Here is a 23,383-nt window from a genome sequence, read left to right as displayed (position 1 = left end):
ACCTTTCCGAGCCAGAGAGGGTAAATCTCCCCACAAGGGACAGCCAGACCCTCTGCCCCTTGATACTGGCCCAGCAACCTTGGGGTACAGGGGACACTGGGGCAGGGAAGGGGCTGTGCTCTGCTGGGAGAAGTGCTCCGGCACTGAATGTTATGGGTGAGGTGGCAATGGGGTCAGGAGGAGAGGCAGAGCCCCAGTCCTTCCTCCCCGCAGTGAATGCTTGGGGTGCAGCTGGTAGCAGCAGGGGATGGTCCCCATGATTGCTGGGATGGGGACTGTGGGTGATGAGCAGAGCTGCTGCGGCATAGGATAGATGGGGGCAGCCCCCTGCCCAGCAAGGACAGCAGGTTGGCGATCAGGAAAGGCAGCAGGCAGCACAGAGGAAAAGCATCCACTTTATTACAGACCCTGGAAACGCCTGAGGCAGGTCCAGGACAGCTTGACACTGGATGTTTTCATTTTCAGCAAAGGGAAAGAGAAGAAGGGAACAAAACGAACCAACCCTACTCATGGCTCTTTGGTGCTAGAGAACACACGTCCGTGTTGGCAGAGAGACGCTGTGGGTGAGAGGGGCACCAGCAGAGAAAGGGGGACCACGCTGCCCCCTGCAAATGCAGCCAGGGGGTGCAGGTATGTCACCCCAGCCTGCACCCAGCAGCCCCATCCATACCCCCTTCCTGCGAGGGCAGTGGCCCCAGGAGGGATCAGTGCCTGGAATGTCGTGGTGCCAAAGGAGACAGGAGAGATGCACGAGGCCGGGGCCCAGGTCTGGCTCTACTCTTCTCCTCGCTCAGCAGCGATGGGTTCCTTGGTCCACTTCTCTTTGAGCTCCTGGGACTCTGTGTAGCCCGAGGTGAGCAACAGCCCCTGGGTGCCCTCCCCTTCAGCAGCAGCTTCCAGGTCCAGCTCTTCGAAGGAGGAGCCGCTGGCTCCAGACTCGCTGTAGCTGTGCTCGCTGCGGTTGTCGGCCTCCTCCCGGCCACGGCTGGTGGGGAAGGGCAGCAGGACTGAGGTGGCCACCGAGGTGTCCCTGCTGTCAGTCGTGGCCTCGATGCTGATGGAGCTGGCCTCACTCATGGTGTCAGCCCCTGGGATGGAGAGAGAAGGGGAGGGTGTGAGTGCTGCAGAAGGAGGGGGAGGCTGGGTGCCACACCAGCGTGCCTCTGAAGCCACCAAAGCATGGAGAGCAGAGCAAAGCATCATTTGGGGACCACCTGTAACCCTTGCGACCTGACCAGGCAAGCAGTGGGATGCCGGTGACCTCGCTTGTGCCATGCACCAGGGCCTGACCCCCCAGCTTCCCAAAGGCTGACAGCATGCAGGGGGATGGGGCTGGGTGGAGATGACCACATCCCTCCCTGCTTTCTGCCATGGGCACTGCAGTGTGTGTGTCCTTCCTTCTTCCCCAGCTCCCTGTCCTCTGGCTCCCTGTGATGACCCCAAGCTGCCCCATGTGCCCATGGGGATGGAGGAATGAAGGTGATCCCTGATCTGCTCTCAGTCATTGGCACAGGTGCCATGGAGTAGCATAGGGTGGCCATGAGCAGGAGGGTGCACAGGGACTGTGAGCCCCCCCAGGCCAAGCCCACCGCCCCTCCCTGTGTCACAATCTCATTAGCTCAGTCGACAACGCAATTAGGGAGTCGACAACGAGACAAGAGTGTCAGATTGAGACTGGCAGCTGAATGTTGTTGCCGGAGCAACCAGCTGGGAGACAAAGCCCTCCTGTAAAACATTAATAATTTTTAATTATGACATCACAGATTCACGTTGTTAATTATGACAACAGCATCAAACATCAGCCGACCTCCCTGCAGCGGCTGCGCTCCGACCCCTGCCGGCTGGAGCTGCCTTTTCCACCTCCTTCCTCCCATCTCCATCTTCATCCTCCTATCTCTCCACTTAGGAAGAGAGCACAGCAGGGATAGCCCAACCAAAGGTGCAGTGGATCTGCGTGCTCAGCACCCTGCCTGCCTGGTCCTGGTATCAATGTAAGACACATCTCCAACCCCCCCAAATGGCCAGGGTGTCTGGAGCAGAGCAGGGAGCAATGGGGACAGTGTGGGTGCTGCCCAGCCCACCCTGCAGCATCCCTGGTGCTTGTGCCCCAGCCCAGCATGGTGTCACCATGTGGAAGGCAGAAGGAGCACAGCCAGTGCTGACAGATAGGGAGCATCTCAACATGGAAAATACATTTCCTCTATGTTTTAATAGGTGTTCAGCAGGTCCCGGGGAGGTGCTCACAGGGATGCCCCTGGCCAGACAGGTCAGAGGAGAGCCTCCAGGAAGGGACTAAAGGGCCATGAGTCCAATGGGATGAGTCCCATCCGTGGCAGAGGCAGGCTCAGCAGCACTAGGTCCCACTGCACACCAGGCCGGGAGGAGCAGCTGGGGATGTCACCGCAGCTGGGGCCCACTGGGGTCAGCCAAAGCGATGGCACTTTGTGGGGACCTCTGCAGGCTTTTGGGGCTTGGGATGGGATGTGAAGGGAATGGTTGGGATGCACAGCCCAATGCATCCCCACTGAGCCTATGGCTGGGCACTCATCCTCCAGGACGTGGCACAGCAGTGACTCCTCTCTCCCTCTGCATGAAGCCTGAGAGCTCCAGGTGTCAGACAAGGCTTCTCCAGGTCTCTACCTCAAAAAAAGTCAAATTTGGTCAAAGACTCAGCGTGGTACCAGTGCTCTGAGGTAGCTCAGACACAGCCCACGGCAAAGCTCAGAGCGCGGTGTCAGGGCTGAAGCTGCATCAGTTGTCCCCACCACAGGTTCCTCGGAAAGCTGAGGGCAACGATCCTGTCAGGCCCTCCCCTGCCTGCACAGCATCCGTTCTGTGCCAAGGGGGCTGTTCTGGCTCCAAGCTGTCGTGTACCCATGCACTGCAACATACAAGAGAAGACAAGCACCGGCTCGGGATGCTGAAGATGGGTGAAGGCAACCTACGGCTGCTGGCGCTCTGCTCTGAGAAGATGGCTGTCCTCACCCCCAGCTGCCTCGTCCCTGCCCCGCTCCGAGGGTGACAATAAAAAGCCACGCATCCCTTCAGCCAGGCGCTTTTTCCCTGTTCTGTCACTTCAGATCATGTTTGAGCAGCCCCAGCTGGCACATCTGCCCGATGCAGCAGCCGTGTCCTCCTCTGCACAGGACAGGGGTGGCCTCAGTGTGCGGGGTGAGGGAAGGAGCCATCGCTCCTGGGGATGGTGGGCATCACCCTGGGGTGAGCACTGCCCTGGCTCTTCTCCCGTGGGCATCACTGCTGCTGGCAGCCCTTGCTTCCAGGAGCATCCACACTCACAGCTGGTGCTTCCCTCCTCCAGCTTCCACTTCCATAGCTGGAGGGAGGATGCAGAGCTGGCTCAGCCCTTTGGGAAGCAGCCCTGAGTCTCTGGGCAGGGCCACATGCACCCAAACCATCAGGGTCCATGTCAGGAGGGCCACTTCTGCTTGCTTTTCCTCCATGTGCTACGATGGGGCAATGCTGGAGTGCACAACCCTGGCACTAAAGCCTTAGAAAACAATTAAGTAGAAAATAACTAATCATGATTGACACTGGACCCTGGAGAGCCATCAGTCGTTGCCACGACCTCAGTGATGGCCCAGGAGGGACAGAGCTGGAGCAGAGGCAGCCACACCACCCCACTCATTGGACACGTGCTGAGGACACATTCCAGCATCAGCTCCGTGTGTGCAGGGCTGGAATGCTCCAGCTCAGGCCCAGCAGCACAACCAGCCATTGCCTTGCTCAAAGCCAGAGGCACCCAGCACCTTGCAGAATGAGCCCCAAACTTGTGGGGTTTCCCCTGTGTCTGCTATCAGCGAGCAGTTTCTTCAGGCTAATATCTTGAAGTCTGCCTATGCTGTGTCATCACATGTATGATCACACGTGCAGCATGACCCTGCAGTGCTACCAGGTTGGCACTGGCACAGGCAGGTGCTGGGGGCACATTTGGGGCCATGGCACAGACACAGCACAGGCAGAGCGCCCTGAAAACACCACGACTGCAGGAGCTGGGAAGCCACTCCAATTAGGCTCTTCATTCCGGTGCTAAATGGACAGAGCTCTCGGAAAGCAATTCCCAGGCTTGCTTTTACGACCGACGCAATTAAGAATTAAAGCGATCCAAAACCAAAGATGTGTAAAAAGATTACCAGACCAGGAGCGAGGCGGCGAGGCGTTCTCCAGCCGCCGCATGCGCTCATGTTTCTTTCATGCTTGTTAGGCACGTGTGGGTGCCCAGAGGGGCCGTGGCCGGAGCCCTGCCTGCAGCCCACAGCCCACAGCCTCCATCACACTGCGTCCTACAGCCATGTGAGCACGTGGGCTGGCACGGCAGCCAGCACTTTGGGTTACTATAGCACTGCTGTTCCGCGCCCACAGCGATTGTGGTCCCTTCCTGTATAAATACACCCAAGCTCCAACAGATCTTTGCGAGCAGATGCTCTCGGGCAACTCCACCACCAGCTACAGAAACCTGGTATTTAAGTTCTTCACAATCCCAACATGTAACAGATGAAGATGAGATCAAGAAAGATGTATGTGACAAGGAGAAAAACAAGCCCAGCTGCAAGCAAACGCGTCGGCACCCAGCTCTGCTTTCACAGCCACAGGCCGGTGGTGCTGCAGTTGCACCAAGAGCAGCTTTATCCCCTGCCACCAACAGGACCGTGTGCTGCTCAGGCCACAGCGTGCCCCCAGGACAGGGTCAAGCTGTGCCACATTGGGATGAGGTGATCTGAGCCCTGGGCAGGAATCCAGACACAGCACAGGCCCTCTCACCTCCTGCACAGAATGGCCAGGACACCAGGAGCCCACCAGCAGGGCCATGACACACAGAGGAACAGAGGAGCCCATGCACCAGCCGTGCTACCTGTGATGTCTGTCTGGGCATCTTCAGCCTCGGCTGCTGCCCTGATCTTCCTCTCCAGCTCCTTCATCTCAGGCACGTAGAAGTCCCCTTGGCGAGCGAGGGGGCACACAAAATAGATGCGGTCCTCCTTGTAGATCTCAATCCTGGGGTGGGCACACAGCTTCCTCTCCTGGAAGAGAGCATCAGGTTGTCAGCTTCCATGCACTCCGCCCCACCCCACTTGGTTTGGATCCATCTGGCACCTCGGGCAGGAGCCCCAGTGCCCACCGCCCCACAGCCCCCCTGAGGTGCCCCTATTGGCAGCCCCCCAGCACAGTAGGGTGCAGTCCCCAAAGGAAAGCTGTTCTGGGGGGTTTTGGGGCACCTGCAGCTGCCTGCCACATCCCCATGCCTGCCTCTCAGCAAGGACCCACGGCAGGCGTAGCGCTTCTCTGCTAATTAATATAATCCAGAAGCAACAGCTCCAGCAGCTCCTTTCAGAAGCAGGAGGGCAGGGGGTTGGAGATGAAGCCGTGGCATTTCAGACAGCCTCCCCTCCGCCTCTTCCCCCACTCCTCCCCACGCCTGCCCCGCTCCACCTGGCACAGCACAGGCTGCTTCCCGCTGTGTGAGCAGGGCGAGCACCCCACAGTGCTTGCTCTTTTTCTCTGTTTTTCCCCTTCTCGGGTCCCTGAGGACCTTTCCTTATTTCAGGAGCTCTGGCACCAGCAGCACGGGCCGGCATCCCGGTGCTCACAGCCCGGAGCTCCCACTCGCAGGCAGGTGAAACGCAAACACACGCAGATCAGCACCGTGTTAAATAAAAGCAAGCCGGGCTGTTTTTAGCAACAGAGCAGGGGCGGCTCATCTCACTCCTGCTTTTTAAGCAACAAGCCAGGCAAGCATCCTCCCCACCACTCTGCCCCTTGCTCCACCAACCACAAGCCCAACTTCAGCTTGTTTTGCTATTTTCGGTAACTCCGACACATACCAGAGATGGAGATTTCCAAGATTCACAGGTTTCTTGGCTGCATCCAGCTGCCCCCCCCCCACCACTTAACGCAGTCGGGGATGGCACAAAGGATCTCAGAGCAAAGAGAACTCCACTGAGTCCATTGTACAAGCAGCCCGAAGCCCCAGGGTTGCAGGCAGGACTCCAGGACACCAAGGATGCTCAATACTTGATTTCTTCCCAATTCACCCAGTTTCTCCTAATGCAGCTGGAGGGAGATCTCTGCCCATGCTGGGTGGCAATGAAACAGGCACTGGGGATACTGGTGCTGTGCCTCAGAGGGATGGCAGAGCTGGCACGTGGGCTGCAGGATGCTGTATCTTGTGGGATGGACACTGGGATGTCCATCCAGCTCCAAAGGGATGTGGGGCAGGGCACACCAGCAGCACTCTGCCCCCGCTGCTCTGAGCAGGTGGGATGAGCTCACCCCTTTCCCAACTGCCTAATTTATGCCTCTGCAAATCAAGTTGCAATCCGGAGCAGCGGTGCCAGCCCCCATTGCTGCTGCTGCAGCCCAGAACAACCAGCTGTATGTACAGACCATGTATGTGGCCATCCTGAAAACAAGGGTCCCCCAAAAACAGGGGCATCATGAGTCCAATGGCAAAGGCATGAGTGGGAAGTGAACTGAACTTGCAATAGAGGACTTTGTGGCCGAGAAGGAAGCCCCCTGGCTGGTGTGAGGCCAACAGATGGAGCAGCAAGGTGGACACAGAGCCCTCAAGGCAGATGAAATGCAGGCTTGCATGGGTGGAGGAGCTCGGCAAGGTGCCACCAGTGGGAGGCAGCGGGCAGAGCTTCTGGCAGGGCAGCAGGAGCACAGTAAGTGGGGCAGAGCGGGGACTCGCCTCTTCCCAAGGTCGTGTGGCACTGACTGTGAGCTCACCCTTCCTGCACTACTCACAGCTCCTTTCGGCCCTTCGCAGGGATCTGACGCATCACCTTTGGGAGGAAGGTATCAGATTTATAAAGAAATTCTTTACTCAGAGGATGGTGAGGTGCCGGCAGTGCTGCTCAGATCTGGGGGTGCCCCAGGCCATGGAGGGTCCCTGGGCAGGCTGAGCAGAGGGGCAGGCAGCCCATGACAGGAGTGGCACTGGGAGATCCCTTCCAACCCAAACGTGCTGTGATTCTGTGACTTACTGCATATGGTCCATACAAGCCACACATACAGCAAAGACCAATGCTTCCAGAGTCCATGGGTTTGATGCTGACACATGCATACCAACCTTCTGTTCCACACGGAGCTAACCCGCTGTCCCACCTCGGGGGTACCTGCAGTACAAACCCAGACAGAAAGAGCCCCAACTGCATGGAACTGAAGGGCCCCAGAATCAGGCACTAAAATTAGAGCTAGAGCTCAGCAAGCTGAAAGTGAGCCACCAGTCAGCCCTGCAGGAATGGTGCTGTGTGCCACATCCTCCTCCTCTCCTTGCACGCCCCACGCTCAGTGTGTCATCCTGCCTTAGCTCACACCAGGAGCACACTCTGCCACCAGACCTGCACTGCTCCTGGCACTGCAGGGCAGCACTCCTCAGTAGGACAAGTGTGGGCTCTGTCTCTGCTTTCCTCTCCCCTCCAAAGCCCTTGGAGCTGCAAAGCATTGCACAAACAGAAGATACTGTGACCAAGAAAAATGAGGGCTGTGGGAGCTGCGAAACGCCCGGCTCGAGCAGGGAGAAAGTTTTTCATTTTCACCTCTGCAGAAGCAGCCCATCATGCAATTTACATCTCGCCCTCCCGGTGCCTCTGGGGGCCGAGGAGCTGGGAAGAGGCTGGTGTCGGTGTGTCTGAGCCATGGGATCAATCCCATGTGGATTGGGGGGTTCACAGCTCTTGAGATGCAGGAAACAGCCCCCCAGGGGGACTGAGAGCTGCTGGGAGCAGCATGGAACCATGGATGCTCCTCTGCAGGACGGACACAGAAATCCCAACCCTGCCTTCCTCCAGCCTTGCTGCACAGACACACTCAGAGCCTCTTCTCCCCTACTCACACAGTACCTGCAGGAAAAACCCTGCAGCATGGCTAGCACTACCTCCACCTGCAAAGAAGAGACCGAGAAAGAGCTGGTGCATGCATCCCTGTGTTGCTAGGGACATAACTCATGCCCTCCACCATGGGACCTTTACCCACAGAAGGAAGAGAAGACAGAGCACATAATTCACAGCGAGGGGGTCCTCCCAGCATCATGGGTATTGGTAGCAACTAGTCCTGGAGCAGAGAGTTTCAGAAACAAAGCAAGCATTGCATTTGAAATAAATTTTCTTCCCCAGCCACCTCACTCTGCCTTGTCCCAGCAATGGGAGCCATTTCTCTAAGGCTTCCTGGAGCTCAGCTTTGTGCTTCACACTATGCTCCAGCCCAGATGCCCGGACCACAACCTTTCCTATCTGTCCTTCTCCCACATCACTTCCACATGGCAGCTTTCTGAAGGGGATTTGGATGTAACCACTGGAAAGCTCAAACACCAGGTTTTCATTATATGACAAGGAATCTGCATAAAGCCACATAACCTCTTCTCACTCAAGGAACAAGCTCTGCATTTCTGCTCCCATCCCCATTACCTTCATTGCTGCAGGAGCACACAGCCCCAAGGCTCAGAGGAGCCCACAGGAGGTCAGGACCACAGCTGGAGGTGCTGCCTCCACTCGGCAGCGCAGCTCCCCAGGGACCAGTGCTCTCCTTTCAGCCCTCAGAGGATGCTTTTTCAGCATTAATCACAAAGCCGAAGAAGAGGTTGACGCGATGATCTCTGCCATCACGGATGACTGGAGAGGTGCTAAATTGCTTTGCTCTGTTGCCTTGGCAAGGCTGCCAGGAGCAGCAGCTGTGGCAATTTCTCTGCCTCGCGTCAAGGCAGAGCCTTCCAGCACCTGGTTGGGGAAGGATTCATTGCTGGAGACTCCCACCCTACATGGGGCGTTACATGATGAAAAGGAGCCATTCTGAACCACGCATTCACCATTAGGCTGAGATAGATCTACAGCACAGCAACACATCAGCCATGGGATGCCCAGCAGATCCTTGTTTCTTGTGGCAAAGGACCTTCCATGGCCAACTCACAGCTGAAAACCTGAAGAGCTCTTAGCCCAGGTCAATACTGGTACCAACCCACATGGATTTCAGATCTGACATTTGAGTGTTTGCCCTTCCACATCATGAACAATGCTCCAGTTCTGCCATTTTCAGTCCTCTCACATCCCTCATGAAACCCTTTTAGCTTAAAACTAAAGCCCCAGTGATATTTTGGGAGCACGAACTCCCAGCTGTGCCTTGCTGCTGCCTGCCCACAGCCACAGGAGATCTCAGTCACCACAGCTCGAGGTGGCAGGATGCTCACCCCGGTGACAGATGTCTCCTGTTTTAGAACTGGTGTTTTAAAGCAAGCCAAAGCCCCAGGACCAGGTCCTTTCTGGATTTTTATCAGCCTGAATAAGCAAACAAGAGAGACGTTTCCCTGCAGGGCTCCAGGAGCCCTGTCCAAGAGCTTATACCTCTTCCCAAAAAGCTGACAATCTGGAGGCCAACAGGAGAGAGCTGGTGATCCCAGCAAGCTCCAGTGCAACAAGCAGATGAGCTCAGCCAGCAGAGCCCCAGAGTCACTGGTCACATTCAGATGTCTGGAAGCTTCTCTTCTGCCAGCCCAGGATCGCAGCTTTGACTGTGCAGATCAATCAGATGAAAACAGAGAGATTAGGAAAAAGGACAGAGCCCAGCCAGACTTTGCCCTTCCAAGAGCCTGCTCCCCTCCTGCACTTGCCCAGCACCCCATGAGCACAGGGACACAGTGGGCAGGTCCTGTAGCCATGCAGACCCATCTCCTGAGCCAGTCAGCAGAGAGATACCAGAGCAAACCTGTCTCCCACACTGACCTCTTGATAAACTTCTGCCAACTCACAGCCTGGTTATCAGATCTCACCCCAAACTGTGAATCCACACGGAATGAACAGCAGAGCAGCTGGCCTCAGCAGATGATGGATATCCACCTTTCAGCATGTGAAGGAGCTGCTGTCAGCTCCTGCCAGACATAAATCCCAGCCAAGAATGCCCGGACAGGGAGAAAACGTCAGTGCCCACCATGGGAGTGAACCCATAGCAGCCCCACACCAAGCACATGGCAGCCAGCCCCCAGCCATGCCAGCAGCCACCAGACCCACATCCCAGCCCAACAGGAAAGCACGATGCAATGCCTTCTTTCCCCCAACATTTTCTATCTAACCAGAACTGAAAAATCGCAAGTTAGTCACAGTGCAACTGTACCTTTTCTGGACATCAAAATGCCATTACTTTCAAGTCTATTATCTCGCTGCTCTGCGGGTTTCAAAGCAGGAGCTTCACAGCAATGGAAAGTGGGGCAGCCGGCGTTGGTTGGGAAGAAGCAGGATTTCTAAGCAGCAGCTTCCCATTTGTTCAGGTTCGTTCTGCTGTTTCACGAGGCCAGCACGGCTGGCAAAGGCTCAGAGGGGTACAGAGAAGAGCAGCCCGGGAGAAACTCATTAGGCCTCTGCTAAAATAATTGTGGAGGGACAGACCCGTGGATTAATTGACAGGCTGGTGAGGAGGGGAGGCCCAAAGGTTGGGGATGGTGTCAGTGCCTGAGAGAACTGGAGCCACCTCAAATGCCTGATGAGGAGCTGACTGCATCCTCCGGGATGCTCTATAAATACATTCTGGGGAGAGCGCACGTACAGATTGAGTCGATAAAGAGATCTGACAGAAAAGCACTGTAGTATTTTACTCTCCCTCCTTGCCCAAGGCGAGCATTTCAGTGCTCTCTCCCTTGGACAGCCACATGAAATATCCCTGCCTTTCTCCATGATCATTAATCCTCACTGCAAAGGCAATGGGGGAGCGGATCTTTGTGCCTGAGCGGATCCATCTCCGTGACAGTTTCGCAAGGCTAAGTCTTCAGAAGGCTGCAAAGTTGAAGTTTGCAAAGCAGCAGCTAGGAAAGCACGGCAGCTTCCGCTCTGCTCCCTTCTAAGGGGTGACAGACCAGCCACAAAGCTCCATCTTCCAGGTCGCAGCCTCTTCAGGGCTGGAGCTGGGGATGAGCTGGCTCAGTTTGTGCTGCCAGCCCCAGCAGACCAGCTGTGCACATCTTACATGTCACTCACACTGCCAGGATGTCCCACAGTCACAGCAAGGAGCAGCCAGACACCTCCCAGCCTGGGACAGGGCATTTCATACCATGAAGACCCCATGAAAGCACCCCAGCGAGATGGTGATGGTGGTGCCACAGCAAAGGATAAGGGCAGGGCAGCCTTGTCCACTGGCAGCCCGCATCCCACACAAGCTGCTGCCCCAGCTGAGACATGGCTGCAGCTGCATCTTGGGAGCTCCGTGGCCGATGCTCACACTGAGTCAACGAGAAGTGGGGAAAAAAAGGTGATTTCACACATGAGACAGACAAAGCGCGGAGGCAGGGAGCCTCTGCAACTACTGGAGCGCAAAGCTGGCCAGAAAACCTCTTTCCTGCTCAAAGCAGCGATGCCTCAGAGCTGCAGTTTTACACCTGCCCCCATGCAGCAGAAGCAAAGCAGGGGAAGGGCGAGTGAGGTGGAGGTGCCTGAACAAACCTGGGATGTGAAGCGTGCTCAGCACTCAGCCATGGGTCAGCCATCCGCCCGCCAGGACGCTCAGCAAAGTGACAGCAGATGAGCGGTGGCCCGGGGCTGCCAAATTTCCCCCAGAGAAGTGGGAAAGTTGGGAAGCCCGCTGTGAATGGCAGGAGACGTGACGCAGAGCCCCAGCTCCCCATATGTTCCATTAGCCGCACAGGAGGAGCGCGCTGCTCTGCAGAATCAGGTTAGAGGCAGAAGCTCGCTGCACAGCACTGACCCCAACATGGGTCAGGAGGCGTCCACGGCACCACACAAGCCCTCCAAGCTCTTTACCTGCAGGAGAAGCAGGGCCCTTAGCTCCCATGGAGCAGGCATCGTGGTGTGGGGGGATGCTTGCATGGCAGCACAGAGCCCTTGGATGTCAGGGGAGGATACAGAGGCTTAAGGATGTGGCATGGTGAACTATTCCCCCAAAAAAGCCCTTTCACCTTGGCCTCGTGCATGCTGCAGCTTGGGCCTCCTTTGGTACTGAGGGCTTGGGGCACTCATGCTCACAGAACAATTGCTAAAAACATACAATAAATAGAAATTGCCGTGAACGTGTGAAGTGATGTGATGTGACACACAGCTGGGGGGTGCCAGCTATCTCCAAGCCTCGCTACAGAGCAGCAGCCAACAACCAGCTATCAGTGGGGGATGAATGCACCCACACTGACATGGAGATCATCAGGCAGGACAGGGAGCACGGAGGGGCTGGGACTGTGCTGTGCCACCTGCACTCAACTGGGGTCCAGCAGTGCTGGGCACACAGCACTGGAATGCTGTCACAGTGTCAGTGCTGGAGGGGAGATGGAGGTGAGAAAAACTTCCATCCTACATTCTCATAAGGCCAAGCACACCTTCAAAACACCTCTCCCAGAGTACAGCCCCCTGCCCCATATCCCTGCCAAGCCCCAGGCCCACAGCCTGTCAGTGTCAGCACTGGTCTCATCTCTACCATCAAGATGTACTGGACATGCTGAACCCTCTGTAACTCTCTAGAACTTTCTTCCTGTTTTGATTTGATGCACAGGGACCACTTTACCAGAAGCATCCAACCATCCCCTGTATTCCTGGGGCTGCCTCCCAGCACACGTGGCTTCACGGGAAGTGCTGGGAAGAAAACTGCCAAGGCTCAGGACTGGGGTCACTTCAGCCACCCCAGGCACTGCTCATCCCTGCAGGACAAACAGGAGGGGACAAGGGGACATGCACTGGTTCCCAGCTGCAGTATGACCGGCAGCAGCCAACCCACACAGCCTGCAGCCCCCGGCGCTTGCACAAAACAAGTTGGTATTTTACAGGGCTTCATTTGCAGAGCATGAAATAAACAAACAAAATCAGCTGGGAGAAGGAATTTCAGCAGGAAAATGTCACAATAATTGAGCGCTCCATGCAGCTGCCAGCCCTCTGACCCCAGCTCCTCTTGCACAGTCCCATAGAAAGGATGCTCTGCGGTTCTGCCTTTAGAATGCAGACGGGCTGGGATGGGAACACAGCTCTGAAGACAATCATTTATAATAACAAGCAGAAGTTTGACCTTGACAAGGCTGAACAAAGCCAAAAGCCGTAGCAACAGGGGTAAAGGAAACAAAAGGAGAAGTGGGAGACACGCATGCACCCATGTAAGGTGCTGGCAATGAGACCCAGCTGTGGGTTCCCTCTGCAGACAGAGCAGGTCACACGAGGGAGGATGCACCCTGAGAGGCATCAGCACCCCACAGCAATGAGACCATGGCTGAAATCAAGTGTCCTCTCCTGCAGGTGGCACTTCAGAGAGTCTCCTGAGCTCAAAATGGGCCAAAAACAGGCACCCAGAAGAGACTGGAAAGTACATCAGTGAGGTTTTACAAGCTCTGTACATTTGATTATCAAAGAGAAGAGATGACTGCATCCTAAACTATCTCAGCCGACAAGGGGAACAGAGCTCAGCTAACAGGCGCTTCAAGCCAGTGGGTAAAGGAGTAATGAGGTTCCCTGGCTAGCAGCAGAAACAAGGCATGAGTGCAGCCCTCCTAGCAGCAAGAGCAACACCTGGTAAGCACCCTGGGGTGCCCTGAGGATGGAGTAGGAGCTCTGTGGTACTGCAGAGTGTTTGCTGGCTTGCTGCACACTGCTGGTACTCAGGAGTTACAGGGACAGTGAGAGCACCTCTCCTCCCTCCCTGCTCCACATGCATGCCAGCCTTGGTTAGAGCACACACCTCTACCAGCCCAAGTCTCCTACCCAAAATCCCAGGGAAAGAGGGCTGCTGGCTCCTACAAGCACCTGGGGCTGCAATTAGCGCCTGTCTGGCTGCCCACGGAGCCCTGGGGACAGGCAATGCCAGGCTGCCCACTGTGCAGGGCTCGCCAAAGCAGTGCATGCAGCCTGCTGCAGAGAGCTAATTAAACCTGAGCCAGAATAAACACTGCTTGAAATGGCAGGAGGTCGATGTTTAATAACCAGCTCCCTGAGCTGCTAAGGATGGTCACCCCAGAGATGGGCTCTGTGTGGGCTCTCCATCACCATCCCAGAGTGGCTGAGGGCACCAAAGAACAGCCGTCACCATGCTCAGGACCAAGCACAGAGCCAGGAGTGGGCTCAGACCCCAGCTGTCACCTGCCCTAGGCACAAAGCCCTGGCCCTGAGACACTTCAGCCACCCCGTGTCCTGCATTGTGCCAGCCCAACTGCCTTCAGTCTCTCATGAAGAGAGATGTCTCCTTCAGATTTAACTGTTTTGTAGGCAGAGAGGTCAGGGCTGAAGCCAAGGTGAGGTGTGCACTGCAGCACAGCACCCTGTCCCACAGTCAGGGAAGGGCTCACCCACCTGATACTCAAGGGCTGCTCCCACCATCCTGCTCCACCAGCCCTGGCACCTTCCCCAGTGCACCTCCCTAATTCACTTCTCCATTCCTCAGCAATCCCAGAGCCCTTTCCCCACCCTCCCTCCCACACCTCTTCTCTCTACTTCCCCTTCTCATGACAAAACATGAACCGGTTCCCTTGCCCACTCTGCTCTGTCGCTGCCCCTCTGCATCCCCCAGATGCTGCCAGGATCCTGCACCTCACTCCTGACCCCAGCTCTCATTAATAACAGCCGTGCTGCTTAAAGTGGGCGCAGTGTGAAATAAATAAATAAAGCAGAGCTGTCTCACTGCTGTCTGGGGTCGCTCAAGGGAGCTGGGCGCCGGGGGTGGGATGAAGGATGCTATTTGGAGAAGCTGTCTCCATGGCAACCCCCATTCCCAACACAAATCAGGCACAGGTTGCTTGTTTCCATAAAAGTTTCCCCCTCTCTCCTTCCCCTTCCCCAGCCAGAGCCAGCACCACCTGCAGCTGGGAGCAAGATTACTTACGGGTCCTGGCCAGGCAGCACAGAATGGTACCAGCATCCCAAGCCAGGCTCGGGGCTCCTCCCATTGCACCCTGTGACTCACTGAGGCTGAGCAATGCTCTCTTCCCCATGAACCCAGCACAGTGGTGGTGCTCATGTTGGAGGTGTGCCTGAGGCCAGAGTGTTTGGTCTGGTCCAGATGGCAGGGACTGAGATGTGTCCCCTCCTTTCTGAACACTGCTCAGCATGCAGCGTGGGATTTCAGCTGATTATTTTATTTCAGAAGTGGCTGCTCTCCTTAGAAGCTGCAGGATGCTCCCAGCACGACCCATGGGTCCCTTTCCAGCCTCAATTCCAGGCACAGATGTATTTGCCAGCACCTGTCCCCAAGCAACAGGCTGCCCTCCCCACGTCACCAGCCTGCTGCCCCCTCCCCACACGTCCCCACTGAAGCCACACGTCCCTCACAGGGCTGGCAGCGCTCTCTACACCCCCACACTGAAGCAGCCAGCAGATCCCTGAGAGGGGACAGAAAGGACAGAGCATGAGGAGGGGGACAGGCAAGAGTACACACATCACAAAGCATGGCACAAGTGGTGGCAGCTGGTGTTTGGGCATCCCTGGGCAGACACCATCCCCAGGAGCACAGCCAAGGGCTGGCACCCATGCAGCGGTCCTGCAGCATGGCGCAGGCTGGGAGATTCACACGGTTCTCCCGCAGGGCTGGGAGTTTCGCCAGGAAAAGCAAGTTTATAAATAGTGAGCTTCAACACGAACAAACGAAAACGACGGAACTCAACAGCCAGATAAGCCGCAGGCTGAGCACCATCTCCACCCCAGCATCCTCCCCATGGAGGGAAGATGTTCCTCTTCCTTTCTACACGCAGCAACCAGGACCTTCTACAAAGCCCCAGCCTACAGGTACCACGTCCCATAAGCTGCTCAGGAACACACCTGCCATGGCTGCTCTGGAGGAGGACAAGGACAGGGAGCAGGGAGAGCAACTGCTGCTCACTGCATGACACTCCTTGCACCACCACTGCTTACCTTGATGTAGGTGTCCAGGGCTGGGTGCACACGGTTGACTGCGAGATGGATGGACAGCGGTGTGGTGAACGGGAAGCTTGCCATGACCACATGGCTGGGCGTGGGGAAGGTGAAGATCTTAAAGCCGTACTTCTGGAACCTCCTGATCTGCTCTTCTGATGGCTTTGCATCCCCCTCGCTCAGGATTCGGCCGATGGCAAAGCGGCACTTCTCAGGAGACACCTGGTGGGGGGACAGAGGGACAGGGCAGCTGAACTTCAGCCAAGACTCAGCAGATCAATACACGTGAAGCTGGTACCTGCTCCTCACAGTGCCTGACCCAGCCTCAAACCAGCCGTGCTCTCCAGGACAAGAGTGCAGTGCAGGCACACGCTGGGTGCTCGACACTTGGCAGCCATGCAGAAAGCACATCTCATGGCCTCCATCACAACAGGGTGGGGAAACTGCATCACAGGGCTCTCGCACCTCCCCTGCCCCTCAAGCATCCTCTAGCACTGCATGAGCAATGGGACATCCCAGAGAGGAAATGAGCACAGAGGATAAGAGATAAAACAAGAGCAGAGAGTCAGAAGCAGCAGCATCGCTCCACAGGCAAGATGGCTCACTCTTGCCCTCATGTGCTGCAAGGAGGAGCTGCAGATGAGCTCTGTGTAGCTCGCAAGGAAAGGCTGGAACAAGGAGATGCTCCACCACGGAGCAATAGCTCCTGGTTTGCTGCATCGGACAACGGACGAGTGGCATCTGTAATATAGCAAGCCAAGCTGTTCTTGGTCTCCAGTGCATCACAGGATCCCTGTTGTGGATGCAGGAAAGACCCAGCCTCCCCAAATCCTCGCACAAGAACAGATCAGTGGCAAGAAGAAAGGTTCAGCAGACACCCAGCTGCCCCAGCTATGGGGTCAGAGCAACGAAAGGCAGAGCAGACACTGGGCAGAGACCCAAGGAACCAGGAAGGTGACTGTCTCTGTTCACTGGAAGTTCTACAGCCAGCCCAGTGCCACGTACAGCATCTTCAGTGCACACAAAACCAGGAAGTGAACCTCCTCCTGGGCCACATCCCCATCACAATGCGGAGTCGAGACAACAGGGCACCTTGTTAGAGACACACCCAGGAAGATGTGTAAGGAACAGCTTCCGTATGCACAAAGCAGTGACTATCTCCCCCCAGCCTCACGGGCACTCTTAAGGGTGGGAATTAACCAGGAAGCATTTTGGCCTCATCCACCAAGTGCTGGGGCAGGGCTGGGTGCAGAGCACCAGCTTGCAAGGGATGCCAGTGCATGCCCCAAACTGAACTTGGGCAGAAGCACTGGGCTGGAGCTGAGCAGCAGCCTGCCAGCCATATCCAACCCCTGCTGAGCAGCTATTTTTGTCCCTGCCAGAGGTGGGAGAAGCCCTTTGGGTTGCTAAATATTGAATTAAAAAGGAAAAAAAAAAAAAGAAAAAAAGAAAAAGGGAGTATTAATATTAATCTTGTCCATTGAGACGCTTAAAGCACTGTTGGCAGGGGTTCTGCAGCACTCAAAGATACCAGCAGTGTTTTCCCTGCTGCTCCCCTGCTCTTGCAGCCCTGCCTTCCCTCCTCCAGGGCCACAAGGCAGCCCACAAGCAGGGTGGCCAGAGCTGCAGACACCCAGCAGGGGCCCAGCAGTCACCTTCCCTTTCCTGAAACAGCACCAGGACCAGCAGACTGCCAAATTGTGAGCACTGGGCCCAGGTCTGGGCTCCCCAGTACCAGGGAAACATTGAAAGTGCAGAGGAGCCCAGGGAAGAGCCACCAAGGGGATGAAGGCTCTGGAGCATCTCTCCTGGGAGGTGAAGCTGAGGGAGCTGGGACTGCTCAGCATGGAGAAGGGGAGGCCCAGGGCCTCTTGTCTGTGTCCAAAAGTCCCACATGGAAGGGGAAGAAAGGACAGTGCCAGGTTCTGTCAGTGGTGCCCAGGGGCAGGAGGAGGTAATGGACACAGCCTGGAATACAGGAGGCTCTCCCTGAGATTGCACAACACCCCCTGAGCTGCCCTGGCAGATGCATGCAGAACCATCAAAGCTCAGGTGCATACAACATTGAGATGGCACCTCCCGCCATCCCAGCCTGCTTCTTCTCTGCCACCCATCCCTCTGCTGACACTTGTGATGCACAGGCAGACACAGCCTGCAGGGCAGCACCCAGCACAGCCCTGCACCCTTCCAGCAGAAGCCCACCTGGAGGCCTTTCATCCTACAGCAAGTTCCAACTTGCTTTGCTTTGCAGTTACAGTGCTATTTCATCAGCCAAGAGACCTCACCACGAGCCCGCTGAGAGTTCAGTGAGAAGACTCAGGGGACTAAACAACTACAAGGAAGCTCAGAGAGAGCAAGAGAAACAAGAGAAGGAGTATGGATATGGATCCAGCAAACCAAAGAGACCACTCACTTTGAGATTGTCCCTGGAGGTGCTGAAACAATACAGCAGTGTGTCACCTGTAGCGACATGGTTTATTGGGCATGGTGGTAACGGGTTCATGGTTGGACTTGGTGATTTTAAAGGTCATTTCCAACCATAACGATTCTATGACTCTCTAATTCTATGAGGCACGGAGCTGGGATGACAAGCACCAGGTTCTGCCCTGTAACCAGAGCAGACATAAGGTCTGGCTGATAGAAGATGCCAGTGACAGCAAGCTTTGCTCACTTGACACATCCCCACAAGCATTATCCAAGAAACCCTCAGCTTTCAGGTGCCTCGGCACACAGATCACCCTCTGCAGGTCTGGAGACCTCACAAGCCCCAGTGCTCACCAAAGCAGGACAAGCCACAGGTGCCGCTTGGGACCATCAGGGGCTGCCCTGCCCCAGCCTTACCGTGTGCGGGTTGTCATAGTAAACACCAATGGAGCAGAGCTTCGAGGAGATGCTGCAGCCATCAGTGAAGAGCTGCCCCGACTCTCCATAAGGGCCCACCCGGAACTTGTAAGCCAGTGTGGTGCTGCCGACGGGCGGCGAGCCGGCACTGACCACCACCTCTGTGAAGAGTCCTGAGTAGACAGCAAAGGCAAAGATGGTGAGCAGCAGCAGCACGACCAGCACGGCGATCAGCCCGAGGAGCATCCAGTCGGACATGATGGATGGGTGGTGCCACATCTGTCCTGCGTGCTGACAGAGAGAGCAGAGAGAAAAGAGAAGGAGAGTATTAAGGCAGTGCTTGCACAAAGTGCTCAGTATATAAACCCTGTGCCAAGCTCCCCTGTTCCAGCCTGGTCACCAGACACCAATTATGTTGTTGTGGTGCCGCCCAGCAATTAAGTGGTTGTGGGGGTGGGGATAGAAAGGCACTGTCCTCAGCACCAGGAACCATCCCCAGCACCAGGAACCATCTCTCCTGGTACCAGGAGCATACAAAACAGCCTTGCCTACAGCCCACTCCCATGGGGGATCAACAAACAGTGAGGCTGCATCATTGTAAAGAGATCATCTACACAGTGCTGGGCTGGAGATTATGGCTCCATAACCAAATAAAGGTTATAAAGGCCGTGGGCTGCAGCACAGGATTTGCAGAGCTGAGCAAGGATGGAGCTGGTTTGGGGCTGATCCCCATGCATTGGGATCAGAGCAGGAGGCCCAGCTGGAACAGCATCCCTATCACACTGCACTGCAATGCATTGCTGCCCTTCAGTCCAGGTGGCTTTTATTCATCTCCAAGTTTACAACCCAAGCCTTCCTGTTCTGCCCCACATCCCACCTCCCCGTGCAGTGCAGCAGCCGGGACACAGCTCACCTTCTCCCCAGCACAACAGCCCTGGGGAGCACATCCAAACCCAGCACAACAGAGCTGTGTGCGCCGTGCCCTCCCTCAAACCACAGCACTGACGACGAGGGTTGCTTGCCACAGCCCTATGGGATTCCTGGCTGAAGCAATGCTTGAATCCCATACTGCAAATAAACACTCTGCCTCAAGCTTGCTGTGACAAACGCTTTGTCCAAGAGGAGCTTTCCACCTCCAACACTGTTTGTGCAGCTGAAGAGGAACCACATCCTGGTGGGGGGGCTCAGCACGGGGCTCACCAGCCCCACTCACCTGCGAGCCAGCCACGTTTAGCTACGAGCTGCACATGATCTCTCCCCTGCACAGCCACAGGCCCCACACCTCTGCAACAGGAAAAAATACATGTCACTGCTTCCTCCCCAGCACAGCGGAGCAAAAGCAAAACCCATCGGGACGCAGAACCGCGTCCGACCGAGCCCGATGCTTGGCGCTGCCCCACGCGTGAGCGGGATTAACGCCCCCTGAGCCCCTCTCCCTGCGGCCCCGCACGGGGACCCACGCGTGACAGCGAGGCCTCGCGCCAGGCACGGACACGGGGGAGCAGCGGGTGAGGTTCCCCGGCGGCACCGCATCGCAGCGCCGGATCCACGCGTGATTTCCGAGGCCCGGGGCCGCCCCGCTCCGCGCACGCGTGGGATTCGCCGCGTCTCTGACCCCGCTGAGCCCGGGGCGGCTCCGGGCCGTAACGGGACCCGGGCTGCGAGGCCGTCCGCCCCGCCGGGCCTCCGCCAAACCCTGGGCAGCCCCGAGCCGCCGCCCGCCGTCCCGGAGGGGCCGGAATGGAGCCACCCCCGCGCCGTCAGCTCGGCCCGGCCCGACCAAACCGGGCCCGGCGTCCCATGGCCCGCACCGGAGAGCGCTGCGGCGACAACAGGCAGCCGGGCCGGGGTGGGGAGCCCCGGTAGAACACGGACAGCCCCCTTGGGCAGCGCGGCACCCACCTGGGCCGGGCGAAGACCCCGCCGCACCGCACCGCTCCGCGCCCCGGCCCCGCCCCGAACCGCCCCACGTTGCTCTGACCCGCCCCAACCCCGCACGGGAGCGCGCCATGGGGCGGGGATACGGCAAGGGGCGGGGTTGCCCTATAGTTATTAGGGGAAGCTGGAGCGCCCCACGGGGAACAGCGCCCCCTGGCGGGCGGGCGGCAGAGCGGGTGTCACCCCGAGTGATGCCGACTGTGATACAATGGGAGATAAACCACGTGAAGGAAGAACCGGGGAAATTGTTAATTGTGTCGTTTATTAGCCACAATGCCCAGCCTGGCCTCCTCCTTGTTCCGCTTGGAAACGTTGTGTCCCGCTGGAGTCGGGGCTAGAACCCAGCTCAGCATGAACCGGGCTGCGGGAAGGAAGGAATGGGTTGGGTGCTGGGGAAGGGAAGCCCGTGGATCCAGGCACTAAAGCTGCCCACCTCGGGAAAGGCAGAGAAGAACAAAACTGACAGTGGCATAAGGAATTAAGTTTTATTGGGATGGATTCAGATGACATTGGATAGGAAGGGGAGATTGTACACGGCTGCTCCTACGGCATCAGTAGGGCCGGCTGGTGATGTTAACTGATATACAGGAACAGATAAAACATTCCTGTCTATCACAGAGTGCTTTTTACCATGGGTTTTGCTTATCGAACTCAGTGTGCGGCAGCGCCTGGAGCAGCCCCGGCCTTTACACTGCACGGTACTATTGACACTGCGACTGATTAATAACAAAGCCAAACGTGACACAGAAATAGGGTTGGGAAATTTATTAGGGGATATAATAAATATATATATAAAAATAATATATAAATAAATAATATTATATAATATTATAGAATAAACTATATAAATAAATATTATAATAATACACGGTGCCAGCATGTAGGCTGCACGCTGCTACTCCCGCGGCATCAGCAGGGCCGGCTGGTGATGTGCCGGGCCCGACGTGGTACCCGGGAGCAGCTCTGGCCCTGGTCTGGCCCTCGCCGCCTGGACCGGCTCCTGCAGCGTCTTTGGGGCTGGCTGTTGGTCTCGGCAGCCCGACGATGGAGAGGCGAGCGGCTTCGAGTCCGGGCCCGCCCTGGATGTCTGGAGAGTGGCTCAGGCACCTGGGAACTGGGATCTGGCCCCGATGGTGCCTGGCTGGTGCTGCCGGAGCTGCTGCTCTCTGGTGTCATAGAGCTTTGAGATGCCTGCAGCCCGTGCTGGCTGGTGGAGTTGGGGCCAGCGCTGTCCAAGTTGGTGCTGGGGGCTGTAAGGAGAGACAGAAGGTGAATGGGACAGATCTCCAGCCATGGGGTTGAACTGGCTCCCATCAATCCTGGGCCAAAGAGACTTGAGCAATGCCTCTCCTGTCCCCAGCCCAGCAGCACGCGGCTGTTTGCCTCTTACCGGTGCCCTCTCCAGCACAGCTGTCGCACTCCCAGCTCGTTGTGCTGAGACTCACGTTGGAGCAGCGCCGATGTGTTCCTTGTGCAGCACAGGAGCTGCAGAGGAGCAGCTGCCAGGGCCTGTGGAAAGCAACGGGTTGTGGCCGTGAGACAAAGTGCCCTGAGCCAGGGAGTGCCCGGCACAGCTCTGGTGCTCAGTCTGTGCTCCCCCAGCCCGTGGTGAGGCTGCGATGCCACACAGAGGTAACTCACCCCACTTCCTCTGCCTGTTCCCGGCCCTGTGGGTAACGCATTCGTTGGCATCACAGCACCTATGTCTTCTCCCAGAGATGCATAGCCATCGTTTTTCCTCCACATTGGACTTCTTGATGCAAAGAGAGAGAATGTGGTTAAAACTTGGCGACACCTAAGTAAGACTGACCCAGACTATCCTGCTAATCCAGCCCAACCCCATTTCACCTTCTCCACGAAGCTGACTCCTACAATCATGGGAAGCAAAGGGCCATGCCTGCCGGGGCAGTCCTTGGGCAGGCACAGCTCTTGTGCCCTCACATCTCAAGAGCTGGATGAAAGACACCAACCTGTCTGGGATTCGGATCCCCACAGTCAGCAAGTCCTGAAGAAATGCGTGTCTGTCTCTGCAGTTGGGGCACTGGAAGCAGCGAAGCCCAGAGCACAGGGCCATTCTCTGCAGCAGAAACACAAGCAGTGTGGGTGTGAGCCGGGCCTGGTGCTGCTGAGCGCCTGCGGTGCCCGCAGGGCGAGGGGAGGGCTCCTACCTGGATGCAGGCCCGGTGGAACCAGGCGTGTTGGCAGGCTGGACATGACATGGTGGTATACGACCTGCTGTCATCCATGGGCTCCATGCAAATGATGCAGGTCGTGTCCTGCGCTGATGCTGGTTCCAGTGCTTGATGCGGACGATGGACCCAGCAGTAGGACCTGGGGGAAGACAGAAGGGACAAGCGAGGTGAGGAGAGCTGCAAGTGGGGCAGAAGAACAGGAAGGAGCCCTGGGCCTTGGCCCTGGCTCTGCAGGCTGCTGAGAGGTGTCACAGCAGGTTCCTCACTTTCTTGGCTTGTATTGAAAGCAGGGGTTGTAGGCTCAGGTGAGGCCTGGCAGCCCTTACCTGTACTCTCCAAAGTACTGGGTGACACACTGGCCTCGTAGGCGCAGGGAGATGGAAGCTCCTCTCACATCGGCTCTGCGCAGGTGAATGCTGGCCCTGAACTGCACATGACGAAGCAGAGCTGGAAAGAGCAGAGCAGCCCCATCAGCTGCAGGCTCAGGGCCTACTGCAGCGGGCCCCGCACCTCTGGGCAGGGCGCCAGGATGCGGGCAGGGTGGGTGGCACTCTGCAGAGCTGCCTGGTGAACAGGGCTGGT

At 56.8% G+C, this 23,383-nt stretch overlaps 2 protein-coding genes across 3 annotated transcripts; both read right to left on the bottom strand.

The window, feature by feature from the left end:
- Nucleotides 1-376: 376 nt before the first annotated feature.
- TEX264 (testis expressed 264, ER-phagy receptor) lies at nucleotides 377-20,622 on the bottom strand. 2 transcript variants are annotated; one of them, XM_015874621.2, is made up of 6 exons: nucleotides 20,574-20,622; nucleotides 19,885-19,955; nucleotides 18,672-18,962; nucleotides 15,831-16,052; nucleotides 4,871-5,039; nucleotides 377-1,088 (listed from the first exon to the last, which is right to left on the bottom strand). In XM_015874621.2, the coding sequence occupies exons 3-6, from the start codon at nucleotides 18,948-18,950 to the stop codon at nucleotides 775-777; spliced, it is 984 nt and encodes a 327-aa protein (XP_015730107.1). In that variant the 5' UTR covers nucleotides 18,951-18,962; nucleotides 19,885-19,955; nucleotides 20,574-20,622; the 3' UTR covers nucleotides 377-774. The 2 variants fall into 2 exon arrangements, with proteins under 2 accessions (XP_015730107.1, XP_032303163.1); XM_032447272.1 differs by lacking the exon at nucleotides 20,574-20,622 and adding an exon at nucleotides 20,287-20,310.
- A 745-nt stretch (nucleotides 20,623-21,367) lies between these two features.
- PHF7 (PHD finger protein 7) lies at nucleotides 21,368-22,942 on the bottom strand (the record flags this gene model as incomplete). Its single annotated transcript, XM_032447291.1, is given in 7 exon segments — nucleotides 21,368-21,859; nucleotides 22,000-22,118; nucleotides 22,251-22,287; nucleotides 22,290-22,319; nucleotides 22,322-22,362; nucleotides 22,580-22,686; nucleotides 22,778-22,942. Coding segments are annotated over 7 exon segments (840 nt in total), but the record flags the coding sequence as incomplete, so codon positions are not given.
- Between the last annotated feature and the right edge of the window lie 441 nt (nucleotides 22,943-23,383).

The sequence above is a fragment of the Coturnix japonica genome, chromosome 12, assembly GCF_001577835.2.
Source record: "Coturnix japonica isolate 7356 chromosome 12, Coturnix japonica 2.1, whole genome shotgun sequence".
Classification (NCBI taxonomy): domain Eukaryota; kingdom Metazoa; phylum Chordata; class Aves; order Galliformes; family Phasianidae; genus Coturnix; species Coturnix japonica.
This window is presented reverse-complemented; position numbering and strand designations above follow the sequence as displayed.